Source organism: Lepidochelys kempii, chromosome 11 (assembly GCF_965140265.1).
Source record: "Lepidochelys kempii isolate rLepKem1 chromosome 11, rLepKem1.hap2, whole genome shotgun sequence".
NCBI lineage: Eukaryota > Metazoa > Chordata > Testudines > Cheloniidae > Lepidochelys > Lepidochelys kempii.
In genome coordinates this window covers 28,271,110-28,290,041 of record NC_133266.1, presented here as the reverse complement: position 1 = coordinate 28,290,041, position 18,932 = coordinate 28,271,110, and the positions used below count along the sequence as shown (strand labels likewise).

At 43.1% G+C, this 18,932-nt stretch overlaps 1 protein-coding gene across 12 annotated transcripts in view; it reads right to left on the bottom strand.

Moving 5' to 3' along the window:
* Positions 1 to 16,414, bottom strand: part of FMNL2 (formin like 2) — a 259,314-nt gene extending 242,900 nt beyond the window's left edge. For all 12 annotated transcript variants that reach the window (XM_073305475.1, XM_073305481.1, XM_073305484.1 and 9 more), the window contains exon 1: positions 16,198 to 16,414. In XM_073305475.1, the coding sequence (XP_073161576.1) occupies positions 16,198 to 16,314 (117 nt within the window). In that variant the 5' untranslated portion in view covers positions 16,315 to 16,414. The remainder of the gene's footprint in view (positions 1 to 16,197) is intronic.
* Positions 16,415 to 18,932: the final 2,518 nt, after the last annotated feature.

Here is an 18,932-nt window from a genome sequence, read left to right as displayed (position 1 = left end):
TCAGGCTGCATAAAGGGAGGAGTAACCCCTCCCATGTGCAGAGTCTGGACTGCTCTGCTTTGGTTACTTGTAACAACAGAGGGTAGACATTGTTCCTATAGAAATGTAAGTATGACAAGGGCAGTGTTCCTCTAAATATACATATGCCCAGCATGGTGTCTGAGTGGATTAAGTTTGATGGTTTGAAGCGAATTGACAGTGGCTAGGGTACACTGTAGGGGACTCTTGCCAACTGGCACAAGTGAGAGTAGCACCCACATTGTCCATGTTTTCTCCCTCCTGAGATGCTGCCCTGGGTTGCTGCGCTGAAGAGGTGAACAATCTTTGGCAGGTGCTCCTCAAGTTCAGGCAGCACTAGTGTATGGAGATGGGTGGGTAGGTGGATGGATGGATGTGGGAGGGTGGATGGGGCAGAGTGGATGGCGGAGCAACTTGAGCTCTTATCCTGCTCTCCCGGAGCTCCCACAGCCTGAAAAGAAGTAGACACAAGAGCAACCATATCTTCTCTGTCCTCCCTCCACTGAAATGCAGCAGGCGGTAAGCAGGGAAACTGCTGAGCAGCTCCAAGACAGCAGATGCTCTGAATGATTCCAGCAGAGCAGTTCCTTGGGGGGCAAGGCAAGTAATGGAGAGCAGTTGTTGAGGAGATGCCCCCTACTGCATCCCCATAGTGACTCAAACACTTCAATTAAAAATCAGTGGCATGTTTCCATTTCATAATCAAATACACGTTTTCATCTTAACAGTTGCTCTCAAGGGCCACAGTTTAGAGGCATGAAGGCCACATGGTGGGTACTGCTGCTCTAAAGACCATTCATGTCTAAAACATGGCTATTATGTTGCTTTATGAAAATTTCCCTGAAACATACATTGAAGTACACACATTTACAGAAGACAAACACTTATTTTATTAGAGAGCTGAAGAAAAATTCTAAATCAATATCCAATTTCTGTGGCAATTTTAGATGAAATAGTCTGTAGTCAGATTATTTTGTTAGAAAAAGTCCCTTACGCTGAAAAACACTGTAGAAAGGCAGAGGCACTGTTTTGGGAGTAGCTGAGTTGGATAATGTTTGGGGACAATTAAATGCATACATATTCAAATATACATATTTATGTACATATTCTGCATCCTGACTTGTTATAAAAAAGCACTTTACAATCAACTAATTAAATGATCACGGGCAAAATAACTAGCACAATTAAAATGATATTCTGTCAAAACAGATTAGCACATCATGTAGCTTCTACCATCTACAGATCTGAGGGCTAAGAATTCCTGGAAGAAATTATTTTCTCTCTTTAAGAATGCAGCATTTTTCAGTTACATTGCTGTGTGTATTAAGAGCTCAGTCCCATAGTCCCTGCTGAGACATAACCCACACTGGGTCAACAAGCCAAATCCTGCCGATTTTACTGTGTTGTCCCATTGAAATCATTGGGATTACTTGTCTGATTAAGGTAAACAGGATTTGACTCAGAGGGATTTATTATTTTTTATCATTTGTTTTTCAGTAGTGTCCAAAAGCATCAATCAGGATAGGACCATCCTTGGGCTAGGCACTGAAGTTTTAAGATAATCTAGGCACTGAAGTTTTAAGTATCAGGATCAGGCCCTCAGCTATCAAATTGTTTGTAGTTCTCAGTATATTACATTCATCAATTAATTTTATTTCCTACTATATTCTGTAGCTCATTAGATGCTTAGAGCTTGGGACAGATATATATATATTTGTCATTTATTTCCCATACTAAATTCCCAAATGGTCACCACCGTGAAAACAAACAAAGGAAAAAACTAGCAATAATTCAAGTTACTCTCTAAAATAAGGCCATACAGTTTTTATGGCAGAAGTCCTGTCTTGATAGCTCTAAAATCAGATGGCTGGATGCATGTTTTAAAACTTTCCCTGTTATAAAAGACAATGTGCAGTTTTGCTACTCAGCTAATTTTAAGCTTTATTTTTCCAAACATCAATTAAAAAAAAGAAAATATATTTTTCCAATGTGAAAACATTTCAGACTATTGTCTTAAGCCCATCATACATCATGTTGTGTATGTACGTTTACTTTCTATTGTTACATATAACCCTTCAGGGGTACTATATCTGAAAGAGTATGGGGGAAAAAAGTTTCTCTTTTTTTGCAATGTGTTTGCTTTGCATTTGACAGCACTTCCTTCCAATTCAGCAAAGCCTCTAAGAATGTTCTTAACTTGACTTCAATGTAACTATTCAGATGCTACACTTAAGTGCTTTGCTGGATCAGGACCTTGTCATTTGTCAATTTCTCTATTTTGCTGAGGGTTAGTTTCAGTTTCTGGTTTATGCAAGAAGGAACATGAAGATATCAGGATTTAGGGGCATGCCAAACTCTTCAACAGGGTTTTCAGCAGGAACCACTGCGCAAAACGGATTTGAAACTGAAGAGGAAGCAGGCAGATGTGCACTGAGTGGAAGGGGAAGGGAAAAAAGGGATAAGACTGAGCAGGGTTGATGTTACTTTCAGGCTCACCCATGGTCCTCTGCTGGAAACAGAGACTTATAAATATAAGCAGAGGAGCCGAAAGAGTTTTATTTTTTTAAAGGAATTACTTAAAAATTCCAGCCCATGTTATTTAAAAGGAATTCTATTGGAAACTTGAGTTTTTAAAAACTGACTATTTTAAACTCAAATTTAAAGTGTCCCTTTAATCTCTGAAGCTCCCTGTTTAGCTGCAAAGGGGTCAGTTCATTTACCCTCATCTACTACACACTTCCCTGGACAATTAACACTTGGAGTGCCACCAGGCATTGTTGACAACCAGCATCCTGTAAAGGACTGTAAATACTTCTGAGTGGTCTTATTAACTGCTAACAGCACCTTGTGCTGTCTCTGCAGCCTAAATGGAGAGATTTATTTCCCTGCCACACGTCCCAAGTCTGTGTTACAAGCCAGTTTTGGGATGCAACCTTCTCATTCGGCATAAAGAATTAACAGTAGTCACTGTAACAAAAAGCTACCATAATACTGGCCTGCTTCTAAATTCTCAGTGCCACTCCCTCCTTGTCCTTCATGCTCTGGAGGCTGATGCTGTGAAGCAATCATTAAACAATGCAGGCAGATTAGGAGTGGGGTTGGATGAGCAAACATATTTTATTTTAAAGTCAATACTAGGAATTCCTAGTTACAATAAAATTAAAAGGATATCATATTCACTCTCATGTTTCTGTTGTTGAATTATAATTAATTGCAGCCACTGACAATGTTGGAAATGTGCCGAAATTCTGAAAAGCAAAATCTCAAGCTAGAGGGGTTTTTTAAAAATCAGCACTGAAGACAGTTTGTCAGATTTGTCTTTCAGTTATGTCCCTAACACCCCAACTGAAGACAACATGGGTGTTGTTCAGAGCACAGCTTTCCCTGAGATATTTTTAAGAGCATAAAGAAAGAAGCTGACAATTCCTGTTGGAACACACGTTCCCTTTGAGTAAAACTGAAATATTGAAATTATGGGCCTGAAATGGCTCCCTTTGAACTCAAGGGAAAAACTAATACTGGTTTCAATAGGAGCAGGATCGGCCCCCATGATTAGATTAGAGAGGAGGGAGGAAGACGCGTGGAACAGTTTTCCTTACTACGAATGGCTAGGACTCGGTTCAAACCAGCTCTGCTGTTGGTCTGAAACCATGCAAATCATGCCGCCAGTGTGACTGTGAGGAACATATGGAGTCCAAACACTGACCAAAAAAAAATAAAAATAAAAATCCCACTGCACAACAGCCAAATAGCATTTTTAACAACTTTTCATATAAGTCAAAACACAGGGTAACAATTAGTGTGTGTAACCATCGCCAGCTACTTTATTTAAAAATGATTTGAACTCACTGCACAGCTTCTCCGATAATCTACATCCATCACAGAACAGAGCAAAACTGTACCAGAACCTAAGTAGAAGCAAATAGAAAGCAGAGATCATATCGAGGGAGGGAAGTTGTTTGATTGTTTACTTTTTTCTATTCTCTGAACAAAATGCGTCTTCCAATCCATGCATTTAAGTACATTTTTCCAGGACATAAAATGTAATAGGAGTGTTTATTAGAAAATGCACAATTAATTGGCCACTGCTTTAATTAATACACACTTGCAAACTCTTTTTTACTTCATTTGGTAAGAGCCTTCCAAATTCTTTCCCAAGTGTTACAGATTGTATAACGTTTTGGAACAGACCATCTTAACGCTTTGGGACTCAGTCTTGCAAAACCTTACTCATGTGAATATCCTTCACATGGGGAAATGTAAAGGGTAAAGACATAGAGAAATTCATACATGTAGGGCCCAATTCTGCAAGGTGCTGAGACTGAAGGCAGTGGAGTTGTGGATTCTCAGCACCTTGCAGGAGGAATGCAGCACCTCATAGGATTAAAGCCAATAATTCACATAAGCAATAATGGGAGAAAACATCCAATGAAATAATAGACCCCCCCCCACAGCACCACCCCTTCCTTTTACCTCTGTAGTAATTAAAAATGCCCATTACCACCTACAAGGATAGTGTAGCCCAATTCTACACTGAGGAAGCTCAATTATGACATCTTTCAAGAGATGCAATCTCAGTAATATTCAGAATTTTTATATGCTGTCTAATCTTGTTCACTTTGAAGTTAATGGCAAAACTTCCCTTGACTTCAGTGGGAACTAGTTCAAGTCCCTGGTGTATGGCACTAAGGCGTCAGTCGCTCTCTCTCTCTCTAATGGAATGAACGTCATAAAGAGGTCCTGCACAGTTCTCCATTTGGCTGTTAAACATTAACAAATCAAATACACCAGTAACAATACCAGCTGCGTGTATAATGGTTGCTCAAGTTAAACACCACCTCGTTATTTTTATCTACTTTATCATTCAGAGATAATATTTTGAGAGAAGCATGCTCCTGATGATTTTTCCAACCTTCTCTATGCTTCTAAATTAAGCCCCCAAGTGGGACCACAGGATTACTATGGGTGCCCTTTCTACTCCCCTTCGTCAAAAGTATAATCCCTTATTTCTCAATGTAGTTTCTCCTTCCCCAACCCAGACATGGAGGTATAAGTCATCCTAGCAGCTGGTGGAGGAAGAATAAAATCAGAGGTGGGGTGTGGTCACCCCCCCTTATATTTGGGAATTTTTGGAAGTCACTATTTTAAGTTTACTGGGTAGTAAACTTTTTGAAAAGAAAACCATCTTGGACCTCAGGAACAGTTCAGATACAAATTTCCTGAGTAGTGGAGATATAGGTTTTTTCTTCTAAGAACTGAGTTATAAAACCATACCACAATCCTTACTTGAGTGGAAAACTATAGCATGGCTTGGCTAATATGTTCCACAGGGGGAAAATATTCTCCGTCTCATACTATAATCAGGTTAGCAACAGTCATGTTTAAACAGTGCTGTTTCTTGCACATTTCGGACAAGATCTAAAAGAAGAAAAGAAAAAGGTTCGTGGACACTACACACAGACGAATTGAGAAGATGAGGTGTTTCGATTATGTATTTGGGGAATGGGGATCAGTTATGTGTTTGTTATTTACTGGAGAACAGAGCAACCTTTTTGTAATCATGAATGATTCAGCAGCATCCCTAATGCTGTAACAGCACCATAGTTAAGGCTGAGCAGCGGTTTCTGTATTTTGAAAAATCTATTTATTGTTAAATGAAAAATAAAAATAACAATTGTATTATATACAGCATCAGTCTTCACGTAGCCTCTTAGGCCCAGATTTTGTCACCTATGTGAACATTGACGGAGTAAGGGAGATACAGTCTGGTCTTTAAGGACTAAGATAAACCAGTCGGACATCTTGTAGGAATAAGGACCACCCATAACCCTGTTACACAAGGCATGCTGTTCGTTATATCCACCTGTTGTCTGAGACTTTTTATTATGTACTTGTACAGTGCCTCGCACAACCTGACTACTGTAAACAGAAAAAAATCATCATAATTAGCATCATCATCATGCGACTGTGGGTTTGCAAGATCAGGCTCTGAGTTTTCTGCACCCATTAGAAATCCCCTGGTGTGTCAGCATGTTGACTAGACATGGACAAAACCACTCACACCCGAGCTTGTCTTATTCTAGAATACTGCCAAAATGGATATTCTTAGAGGAATGACTTGTGATGTATGGATTCAGCCCTGCTAATGTGGGCACCATACAATAACCCTTTCCATCTAGGTCTTTTAGAACAAGCCTATCATTTTCTTTCAGGCTATTCTGAGCTTACTAAAGGCAAGAGCAAGTGACACATGCAGTTTGACAGAATGGGTTCATACCTTCATCAGTAAAGCCCAATAAATTAAGGCGATTATTTGATATGGAAATATGCTACCAAGAGAAAAATACATGCATACACATCAGCCTGCATATTTTAAAAATCTTTCAGGTTTTCAGACACTGCAATTCATTTAAGGGCTATGAATCTCAAACACGCTAGTTAGCCAAATATTCTTTGGAGTATTCCTTTATTTCAGATACTCAAAAGGATTAATGTCTTTTTAAGTGACATATATGTAGTAAAACTTACAAACACTGTCGAATGATATACAAGCCAGTTTGACAGATGTGTTACCATGCAGTTTTATTTCAACCTATTAATTTACACTGATTATCAGAAATAAATTTTCTAATGGTGAGATCTATTAGACAATTTCCTCAAAGAAAGAGATGGAAGTGTCATTGCTTGAACAATTTAAAAATGGTCTGGAAGAAATTGTCTCACATTAGCATTGCAAGGGGTCTGACCAACAAAAGCTAATGGGTTTTCCCATGTGTAATTTTTATAATTCTATTATACTATGGGGCTGAACTGATACTGGTTTCAACCTAGCATATCTCTAATAACTTCAGCAGAGTTACACTGGCTATATATGAGTGCAATCAGACTCAATCCCTATATCACAATCATACCACTAAGCCCTGGAGTCACAAAAAGACTTAGGCATCTAACTGTCACTTTAGATGACTAAATTTCAGAATCAGGCCCCACTGGGATTCACAACCCCACCCCACCCCCAATCCTGTAGGTGCCTAAAATCACAGCACCTGAATTTTTGCAGTAAAAGCTGCTTAGACACCTATATTTCTGCCTGTAAGCATGTGCACTGCAGTCCCACGTCAGGCATGTGGACATCTAAGCCCCAGAACGATGCACTAATGGGGGAAGATAGGCGTTTCTCCACCAAACTCACTCCGATACATGAGCTTAAACAAAACAGCCAAGAGGAGTCCCTGGCTCATAACTTTTAGACCAATCATTAGGATACCCACCTGGGATGTGGGAGAGCCCTGGCTGAAGTCCCCACTTTGCCCAAGGGGAAGAAGAGATTTGAATGGGGATCTATCACCTCTCAGGGACTATCCTGATCTACAGTCTCCTGGGAGGGGGAAGCGGGAGGGTCCCTCAGTCACTCCTGTTGAAGCTGTTCCACTTTGGATAAATATTTTTTTTTATATCACTGGAGCAGGGGGACTGGATCCTGGCTTTCCCACGTTAGTGCTCTAAGCACAAGCCTACAGAGTCATTCTCACACTTGCCTTGCCGTCTATGGCCCAGTGATTCTTTCAGTATTTAAACCACAGTGCAACAGCTTCAATAAGGAGAGACTGAGGGAGACCCACATCAGAATATCCTATAGCCCAGTGGCTAGGGCACTCATCTGAGACCTGGCAGAGTCCTGTCCAAACTGCTCAGCATCATAAGAACGTAAAACAACCATACTGGGTCAGACCAATGGTCCATCTAGCCCAGTATCCTGTCTTCCCACAGTGGCCAGTGTCAGATGAGTTTGGGGAGAATTAACAGAACAGGGCAATTATCAAGTGATCCATCCCCTGTTGTCCAGTCCCAGCCTGGCAGCTGGAGGTTTAGGGACACCCAGAGCATGTGGTTGCATCCCTGACCATCTTGACTAATCACGATTGATGGACCTATCCTCCATGAATTTATCTAATTCTTTTTTGAACCAAGTTATACTTTTGGCCTTCCCAGCATCCCCTGGCAACGAGTTCCACAGGTTGACTGTGAGTTGTGTGAAATACTTCCTTATGTTTGTTTTAAACCTGCCACCTATTAATGTCATTGTGTGATCACTGGTTCTTCTGAAACGTGAAAGGGTAAATAACACGTCCTTATCCAATTTCTCCACACCAGTCATGATTTCCCTCATATCCTTCCGTGGTCGTCTCTCTTCCAAGCTGAACAGGCCCAGTCTTTTTAATCGCACTTCATATGGAAGCTATGTCATACCCCTAACCATTTTTGTTACCCTTCTCTGCACCTTTTCCGATGCTAACGTATCTTTTTTGAGCTGGGGATGACCAGAATTGCACACAATATTCCAGGCCTACGTTTCTTTGTGAATGAAGCCCTAAATAGCCCACTTCAAAATTCATCCTTTGGGGGATTCTACTGAATTCAACAGCTATGCCAGGAATTCGTTCAGCCCCAACTCTCGGTGAAATGACAAGAATTAAACACCTTGAAGAAGTTACCTGTGTCACTACCAAGTTTAGTGATCTGCAGACCCCTACATCCGTATATTTTGTAAAGTGAAGGATAGAAGAGCTGATAAAAGCTTAGAGACTGAGACCAAAAGTGATCCTAAGCACTATTAAATAAATAAATAAATAAATAAGGGCATTGGACTTTCATAGCGCTTGTATCCAAGACTTCCAAAACACTTTACAAACAGTCCTGTAAGGAAGGTGTTTCATTACACAGTGTACAGATAGAGAAACTGAGGCACGGACTACAGATTACATGCAGAAGTTCAGTGTGAAGAGGGAAATACTGATGGAAAAAGCCTGCTTTCATAGAAGTTAATGGCAAACCTCTCACTGCCTTCAATGGGAACAGTTTTGAGCCCCAATCACCCACCTGCGTATGTGTAGAATAAGAACATTGTAGAGCTGCTATGCAGAATGATGGTGCCACTGGATGCAGTTTCCAGAAAAGCTTTAATGACAGTGGCTTTGGGTCCCCCCCACGCCCCCAACCCCAACCCCACCCCACTTCTTTCTCATAGTTCTTCAAAACAGGGCTTTCACTGGCTCTAAGGAACCAGGCACACAACATTCATTTGTAATATGAAGAGGGCCAGGGGATGTTTCATGTTAACATCCCAACAGATATGTGAGCCAACAGTCAAATGATGTCAATCACAGCTCATTAGACAACAATACAGTCTGCCAACTCTGCCCTGGCCGTCTCCTCCACACCATGTGTCATCTATAAACATGCACCACTGTTAAAGGTTTAGAGAAGGACCACCCTGTTGTAAGCTCCATCTGGAAGTATAGCTTTTAGCCCCAGGTCTCCAAACCCTGAATTCACTGTATCAGACAATAGTACTGGAAGGATGGTGGCTATAAACACATACAGCACGGTTTCTCTACATACTGGTTAAACATGCAGGTCAATGGCTTCCTATTCAAAATAAATGAGTGGCGGCTCCTTAGATTTGTGAACACTTGGCTCATGATGTCAAAGGAAAAAAAAACTTGTTGAAGTATCTGCTGAAGCAGGAGGTTCCCATATGCTTGAGAGGCTGTGCCTGTCATGGCAAGCACATGATCAGCTGGAATCTGGTTGCCACTTCAGTTGGCATCTTCCACTGGCCACTTAGGAAGCCGGTGATGATAATGTAGGCAATAGCATCGTGCTGCCATTTTCCTGGCATACGTACTTCTTGCTTAAAGGTGAGTTTGAAACCAAAGGAGCCATTATTGAAACCAAAGTTCTCCATGTCCACTGAAGGTAGGACAAGCAGTAATGAGCTTAATCTGCAGCAAGGTCAGCTATTAAGAAAAACTTTCTAAATATAAAAGAGTAGTTAAGCTCTGGAATAGACGTCCAAGGGAGGCTGTGGAATCCCCATCGTTGTAGGTTTTTAAGAACAGGTTAGACAAACACCTGTCAGAGATAGTCTAGGTTTACTTGTCCTGCCTCAGCACAGGGAGCTGGAGTTGAAGACTTCTCAAGTCCTTTCCAGCCCTACATTTCTATGATTATTTCAGGCATCCCACTGAAAGGGCAAAATACATATAAACGTCAACTACATCACTTGATGAAGGGTAAAATAAACACCACTCTGCTTGCAGATACAGACACGAAAATAAACGCTTGCTCTCTCTCAGGAAGAAGGCTAAATCTTTATCTTCTACTTTCTTCTCCTGAGTTTGCACGTTACATATATCCCGCCACATGACATGTCTGTCTGGAACAACAGGGCAGCGAACTATCGTCCCCAGCTAGTGAAAGCGATCTACACCAGGAGGTACACTGCACAATGGGAAAACCAGTGGAAGCCCATTCATATCGTCAATCTCAAAAACTGCAGCACGCAAAGTTGTTGGACAATGCTTTGCAAAACTACTAGAAGTTCTAGGTGTTTGCAATGGGGTGTCCATCCCACATCAGGCTCAAAAGGGTTAAGGTGGCCAAGTGGACCAATTAAGTCCCGAGGCTACACCTGGAGGGAGGAGCCAGGCAGCAGGGATTGATTAAATGAGGTTTAGTTGGACAGGAACAGGAAGGACCCGTATAAAGCCCAGGAGCTGAAAGGAGTTGCAGGGGAAATAGTCTGCAGTTATTCCCTAGGAGAAAGAAGTGTGTTTGGAGTGAGAGGGGCTACAGGTTGAGACAGGATGAGTAAAGAGACTGAGACGAGGGCGCAGCACCTGGAAAGAGCTAATTCCCACAGCAACCCAGAGCAGGTGCCTTTAGCAGTGAGTGAAGTTCATGACAGTGCTAAAGAGTTTATGAATAGTTGGGACCATTTTTCACTACCAAAGTCTGAGCTCAGATAGTATGCTCATAGGTGACACAGAAAAATCTAAAATAGATTTGATTATATTGATGGAGAGAAAGAGCATGAGTGTGTGTGTATATGTGTGCCCGCGCGCAAATAAACAGGATGTCAAAAGCTCACTCTAGGTACATCTACACTGCCCCCTTCCCTGGAAAAAAAAGCTTCCCCAGTAAATCTCAGACATCTGGGTCTACAGACTAGGGCTCAGCGGACGCATGTTCAGAGCTAAAAATAGCAAATAGCAGTGCAGACATTCCCACTTGGGCTGGAGCCTGGGCTCTGAAACCCAGACGGGGGATGTCTCAGGGTATTTCTACACTGCAATTAAAACCCACGGATGACCTATGCCAGCTGACTTGGGCTTGCGGGACTCAGGCTAAGGGGCTGTTTAATTCTAGTATAGATATTCAGACTGGAGCCCATGCTCTAGGAGCCTGTGAGGCGAGAGGGTCCCAGGGCTTGGGCTGTAGCCTGAGCCCAAATGTCTACACTGCAATTAAACAGCCCCTTAGCCCAAGCCCTGCAAGCCCTAGTAAGCTGGCACGGGCCAGCCATGAGTTTCTAATTGCAATGTAGACACAGCCTCAGAGCCCAAGCTGGACTGCAATATTTAGCACTGTAGTGCAAGCCCCATTATCCTGAGTCTGTAGATCTGAGCTCTGAGACAAGCTGCTGCAGGGTTTGGGGTTTTTGTTTTTTTTTATTTTTGCAGTATAATCATGCCCTCGGTGCCTTGTATCACTAGAATAATAGTTCTACAAAGAAAAGTCTGTACTACAGAGCCGGGAAGACTCTCCAGGTTTCACTGTAGTAGGAACAGAAAAGTGTGATGCAGCCAATCCTGGAGAAAATATTAATTTCTATCTCAATTGTGCACCATCCAGCCCATACTTACAATACATCTTCAGTTGTGCTGGCAGCACAGTTACACACTAAAGAAACCTACCTAGTGCACGCAGTGTTGGTTTGTTTTTTTGTTGTTGTTTTTTTTAATTAAAGTAGAGAGTCTGGACCATTTCCCAGGTAATTCATCACCTCTTTGAAATTATATTCCTCAAACCACAGAGAATGAGGCTAACCAAAGAGGCAGTACGAGAAACTATTCTGTGGGTGACCCCTCCTCAAATAGGTAGTTGTTAGCAAATGCCAGCTGGTACACCTGTTTGCCACATATGCACAACTCTATCCATGCCACTGTTCGTCCATATGCAGAACAGACCACATCACTGTTTGGTAGGTTATTTGGGAGAAAACATTTCAAAGGGAGAGAATGAAGAGAACACTTGCATGAAAAATGTGGTCTTGTGCTTTCGATCATGAACACACATGCTCTCAATGTTTTTCCATCTCTGTGGCTCTCTACTCAGATTTTGCTTGAGGACAGAAAAGTAAAACTTAAGGTCCCTTTTTTGGATCTGAATGGAAGAATTCTTGTACATATGACATCACTGCTTGCACACAAGAACAGAGAAGAATTGTTCAGGATGTTGTTGCATACACACAAATAGCAGTGATTGCAATGAACGCTGTTCTGTGCAATGTCAAAAACAGTTTTGCTAATTTCATTTACATTAAAAATGATATTGACATGATCAGCAAGCCCTTTTATGACTACAGTGGGAGTTTAGGGGTGCAAGGAATGCTAGACTGATCCCTACATATAACTTGTAAAGAAGGTCAGATTTAGGCCTTACTGTGTCCATTTTGTCTTATTTCTCAGAATAAATCTCTTATCCTTATATTCTCTCCCCCCCCCTTTTTTTTAAAAGGATACTATTTCTTTCACACTCACTCTATCACCATAACTCTCAGATTATAAGTGTTTGGATGGGTGGATCACAAAGTGAAACACTCTGAGAACAAGCCATGAAGGACTGAGGGACAGGGAGAAGAGATGAATGACACAAAGGCTTTCCTTTTATGAAGTTGTCAAACTGTTTCTTAGCAGTTGTGATGAATACCAATCATCATGACACATTTGTAAATACCAAGTCATTGGGGCAACTTTTTTGTTCCTGTTCCAACAGTGGCCTGTGAGCCTCTTAAATTTTGGGCCCAGCTTTGCAGCCTTTTCTCAGAGGAGCAGGCTTGTCATCACCAGACTACTCCAGTCAGAGCACCTACTATATGCCACCCCCAGGAGTAAAGGCTGCAGGATTGGGCCTTTGACACTTGCAGTGTATCTACAATCCAGCTAACATATATCCCCTGCTCCTACTCAAGTGAATGGCAAGATTGCTGTTTACTTTCATAGGAGTGCTGGATCAAGCCTATATGGTTGCATTAAAAGCATGTAACACATATGGCATTCTCACACACTGTCTACTCCTTTCACAAACTAATTCTGCCATTGATTATAATTCAAAAGCAGTTTTTCTTCTAGACCATTGACATAAACTGATTCAGATTTAGTCTTCTGGATAGGTTTAGGCATAGTAGGCTTGATTCTGATCTCTCACACATGGTACATCAGTGTTACTCCCATGAGTTCAATAAAGTTACTCCTGATTTGCACTGGTAAAAGTGAGAGCTGAATCAGGCTCCCTTAATATGTCTAATAATCATAACACCTTGCCATTTGGTATATCAGTGGGGTTCCTACTTGAATAGGCTTATTCTTTTCTCAGCCATGATAATCTGACTGGGTCTAACCAGAAATAGCCTAAACACCTATCAGTTTAAGTCTAAGAACTGTTCCTCCAACACCAGGAAGTATTTCACAAGAGAAGGTTAGTCTCGACTAGAGTGTGACTATAAATTAATATTTAGCATGAATTCAGGTTACGGTATACATATTTTCTTGTATAAATTCCTCTCTTTCCTCTTTGTGTGTCAGGGTCTTCATGGTATACAAGGAAATCATTGTCACACGTAAGAATTGCAATATTTTTGTTGATCTGTATAATCTACTCAAAATATTTAAATATGAAACAAAATATGCACTTTTCCTAGAGCATACTATATAACATCAACAGAAGTTATGACCATTCCTTGAAGGCTGTCCTGGGAATTTGATTTCAAATACTGAACCACGTATAGTATGCAGATAAAGAAATACTGATATTACGAGAGATACGCTTATCTGTTCTGTTTAACAGCCGAAAGTAATGTAAAATCAGCACCAGAAATAGCAAGAAATGTAAATACTTATGTATGTGTTCCATGGAAGGGCTGAGTGTTTGATTTTTGCATTTTACTTCAATATATTTTGGAATTTTTGTTTCATCCAGACCCCTCTCTTGGTCCGTCCCCAGACAGCACGCTGGGATTTCTAGAAACTGCAAACTCTAAGGAAAGTGAATGCACCACATAACTTCTTCTTAACCTGTAGACAGACATACAAATGCACAGGCCCACCAAGTATTTTACATTTGGTTTGTTAATGTTTTTTTAACTCATTCAGAAAAAAATACACATACATTTTCTTAATTTGTGATTGGGAAATTCAGAATTAACAAAACACTTCACACCTTCACTAACCTGTCAATCATTTCTTAAAGATTAACCCAGGTCATATGCTATTAATGGACTACAATACTGAAATCTCTAAATATGATGAAAAACTGATCTCAGATGAACAGAATTCATTTCTTACTATGACTTCTACAACAAAATAGATTGTGTTCACTCTCTCTTTAGCTCTCACACTCTGCATGCCAGAGTGCTTTTTTAGACTTTAAAGACATTACCAGATGAAGTCCAGATAGAAACCACATAATAGGAATGTACCTAGTGAGAAAGAACTTTACATTGTGAAGGTAAGTCACATATGTGGCACACACTATAGACTTCTATAAGGGCACACAGTATGAGAGTAATAATAATTATTACATATTGTATTTCCTAGGGCACCATCTAGCAGGATAGGGGATTAACATTCACAAAATTAGAGAGGCAAGTAAAGACAAATGCAAAGTAGTCTGTTCCCTCAATACCACATTAGTGCTTTTAGCTGGACTAGGTAGAAGAAAACTATTGCTACAAATGCTGATTTCCATAACAAATTATACCGTTCAGAGACAGGGAAACAGAACTGATCGTGGTATAGCAAACAACACAACACAACACACAACCTTTGCAAGTAAATGGCAATGCACTCTCCGTTACCCTTTTATTGCCCAGAAAAGATTTCACAAAATATTTGAACTGTGAACACCTTAGTATAGCTTTCACTGCAAAGAGCAAATTGGTAACACACGTGGTAGGTCATTTAATCCGATTCTTTTTATCTGTTAACACTGCGTTTGTACTGAAATGTTAGTGATCCCACTATCTGAGAACAGACAAGACCATCACTGTGGAAGGCTACGTAGCCCGAATCTGGTCAGCCTTTTGCACGCTCCTGAAACACTTTTCGGGTCTCACACGCACAGGGCAAGATTCCTAATTCACGTACACCAGCTGTGTAACAGCCAGCAGTAGCCGTGGTTTATACTGGTGTGAACGGGATCAGAATCTGGCCTGCCCAGTCCTGGGGCTAGAGTTAATCCAACCCCCTTCACGGAGGCAGCCAGAGACACCACGCCCCCCGCATCTCAGCAACTGACTGAAATGTCTCCGAAACCTGTGCAAGCGGAACAGACGGAAAAGGTGGCTGCTTTACAAAGGAAAGAGACGCGGACCAGGAGCGGGTCTGACGTGGGAAAGAGAAGCTGCCGTATGCCTTGAGTGCAAGCCCCAATAAGCACCGGCGGGCAGCCAGGTCCTTTCTGCTCTGGGAGGAAGGCTCCCGGCGCCAGAGCGCTGGTTCCGAACTCTTTCACGCCTTGCTTCCGCCGCAGCGACTCCCCCGCGCCGCGCGCCGCGCGCCGCGCGCCGCAACCCACCCCGCGCTACGGCTATTGTGTCCCGCCAGCGAACCAGATGCAGATCGCTCCGTCTCGGCCTTTAAACCAGGGGTCTGGTAACTGAACGGCCGCGTTTCCCGCACTAACTTGGCCAGAGCCTGCCTCGCCCCCCACAGCCGCCACTTCCGAGCCACATGGGCCGCCTCTCTCGGGTACAAAGCCGGGGGGAGGGGGGCGGGACACGGTGCAAGCGGAGCCCCCCGGCAGCACCTGGGAGCAAACAGCCCAGCCGGTGCCCCGCTTCCCTGCAGACAATGGGTGAGCGGCTCCTACGGCAGTCTGGCTCCTTCCTACACATCCGAGACAGGGACTGAGCCCTGGAAATGGAAGCTGAAATCCCCAGGGACTGGTAGCTTCGATCTCCCCCCCTACACACACACACAGCCTCCCCCACCGCCTCCCCAGGGAGTCCCGGCCGGGGGAAGGGGATGGAGACGAAGGCAGAGCCCCCCAGCCCGCCCCGCCGTGGGGCTCCGGTGTGCTCCTGGGCGGCTCGCGCTGGGGAAGGCATGCACTCACCAGGACGACGGCAAATCTCTCCTCCAGTTCACCTGGCTCGGGCATTGGCAGCTTGAGAGGCATGTTGTGAGCCCTGAAGTCCGTCTGCTGAGAATCCATGCTCCCGGCATTGCCCATGGCGATGGCCCTTCCGCGGAGAGGGGCGATTTTTCCTGCTCTTCCCCTCGCTCAGTCCGTGTGCAATGCACCGCACAGCCTCTCTCTCCGTTATTCCTTCTCCACCACCCCCCTCCCCACACACCCCTTCCCCTCCTCCCCGGCTGAGCCCGATCCGGTGTCCCCCCCGGCCCCAAACCAAACAGCCACGGGGAAGCGAGTTGCACAGATCTAGGTCTCCCTCTAGCACTGGCCGTGGAAATGATCGACTTCAACCTTCATGCTGGCTTCCTCCTCTCCCTCCTGCCCGGGGCAAGCTCGCTCTCTTTCTTCGGGAGAGCTCGTTAGGAAGCCGGGATCTTATCTGCATGTTGCACAATTTCCACACCACTCCCCGCTCGCAATCCTGATGGTGAGATACATGATTCCGGCTTAGCGGTCCCTCTTGCGCCCCGGCTACCCCTGTTGTGGCTGCTGCTGCTGCCGCCTCTGACACATACACGCTGGGCCCCCCCCCACACACAACACAAAACTCAGGCGAGCCGCAGCAGATTCCGATTCCAGACAAACGCAGACCCCAGCCAGCAGCAGCACAAAGCCCCCTTTCGCTAGCCACCTCCCACTGAGCCGCTCTCCGCCCCCCGCCCCGGGGATAGCTGGGACTCGTAGGCCCTGCCTGCGGTTCGCAGGAATCAACATGCACATTCAAAAGGAGCCAAACACAGCGAGCCCTAAACCAGATCACACGTGGAAACAAACTTGTCAGACCGTAAGGAGGATTTCTATTTTTTTTTCCTACCCAGGGTTCCCTAAACAGAAGATTGTTTGCAGGCCACAGAAATTCAGTCTGATTTTAGTGTAGCCAACCTCCAAATTTTAAATATTTAATAAGAGCGTGGGGAATCATAATGGCCATGAGATGATTTATTTCAACCTTTATCACAGTATATTGTGAAAAGAAAAGGAATACTTGTGGCACCTTAGAGACTAACAGATTTATTTGAGCATAAGCTTTCGTGAGCTCACTTCATCTGATGCATTCAGTGGAAAATACAATGGGGAGATTTATATACACAGAGAACATGAAACAATGGGTGTTACCATACACACTGTAACGAGAGAGATCACTTAAGGTGAGCTATTACCAGCAGGAGAGCGGGCGGGAGGGCGGCTGTAGACAAGAGTACCCAGAAGTCACCCACTACAGGACAGGCCCAACAAAGAAAATAACAGAACGCCACTTAGCTGTCACCTTCAGCCCCCAACTAAAACCTCTCCAGTGCATCATCAAGGATCTACAATCTATCCTGAAGGATGACCCATCACTCTCACAGATCTTGGGAGACAGGCAAGTCCTTGTTTACAGACAGCCCCCCAACCTGAAGCAAATACCAGCAACCACACACCACGCAACAGAACCACTAACCCAGGAACCTATCCTTGCAACAAAGCCCGTTGCCAACTGTGTCCACATATCTATCCAGGGGACACCATCATCCTAGGGCCTAATCACATCAGCTACACTATCAGAGGCTCGTTCACCTGCACATCTACCAATGTGATATATGCCATCATGTGCCAGCAATGCCCCTCTGCCATGTATATTGGTCAAACTGGACAGTCTCTACATAAAAGAATAAATGGACACAAATCAGACGTCAAGAATTATAACATTCAAAAACCAGTTGGAGAACTCTTTTGGTCACTCGATTACAGACCTAAAAGTGGCAATTCTTCAACAACAAAAAACTTCAAAAACAGACTCCAAGGAGAGACTGCTGAATTGGAATTAATTTGCAAACTGGATACAATTAAGTTAGGCTTGAATAGACTCTGGGAGTGGATGGGTCATTACACAAAGTAAAACTATTTCCCCTTGTTTATTCCACCTCCCACCCCCCACTGTTCCTCAGACATTCTTGTCAACTGCTAAAAATGGCCCACCTTGATTATCACTACAAAAGGTTCTCCCCTCCCCCGCCCCGCTGGTAATAGCTCACCTTAAATGATCACTCTCTTTACAGTGTATATGGTAACACCCATTGTTTCATGTTCTCTATGTATATAAAGCTCCCCACTGTACTTTCCACTGAATGCATCCAATGAAGTGAACTGTAGCTCACGAAAGCTTATGCTCAAATAAATTTGTTAGTCTCTAAGGTGACACAAGTACTCCTTTTCTTTTTGTGAAACAGACTAACACGGCTGCTACTCTGAAACCTATATTGTGAAAGTTACCCAAGCTAGACAATTGCAAAATTTTCCTACATCAGTGAAATTCTCATCCTCTGCCAACCCCAGGTCATATTTTAGGGAGTTATAATACAGAGAACAAACCACAGTCCTGTGCCTGAGGTTTGAAGCATTCTGTGACAGCTATAGTGAAGGTTGCTAAATAGTTTCTGTTTTAAATCCCCTTTTCCAGATGGTTTTTTCTTTGTAAAACTTCCAGCTTTTGGGACACTATTTTCCATGGTTGGTCTCTGCATAGGTGGGTTTACCATTCATTTGGTGGAAATGATGATCAGTAAGAGTTCAGCCATATCTGAATGAGATGAGAGAGAAAAAATATATTTCTCCCATTATAAACAAATATCTTGTGACCTTTCAGTGAAAAAGTATGAGGCGATCTGAAAGCT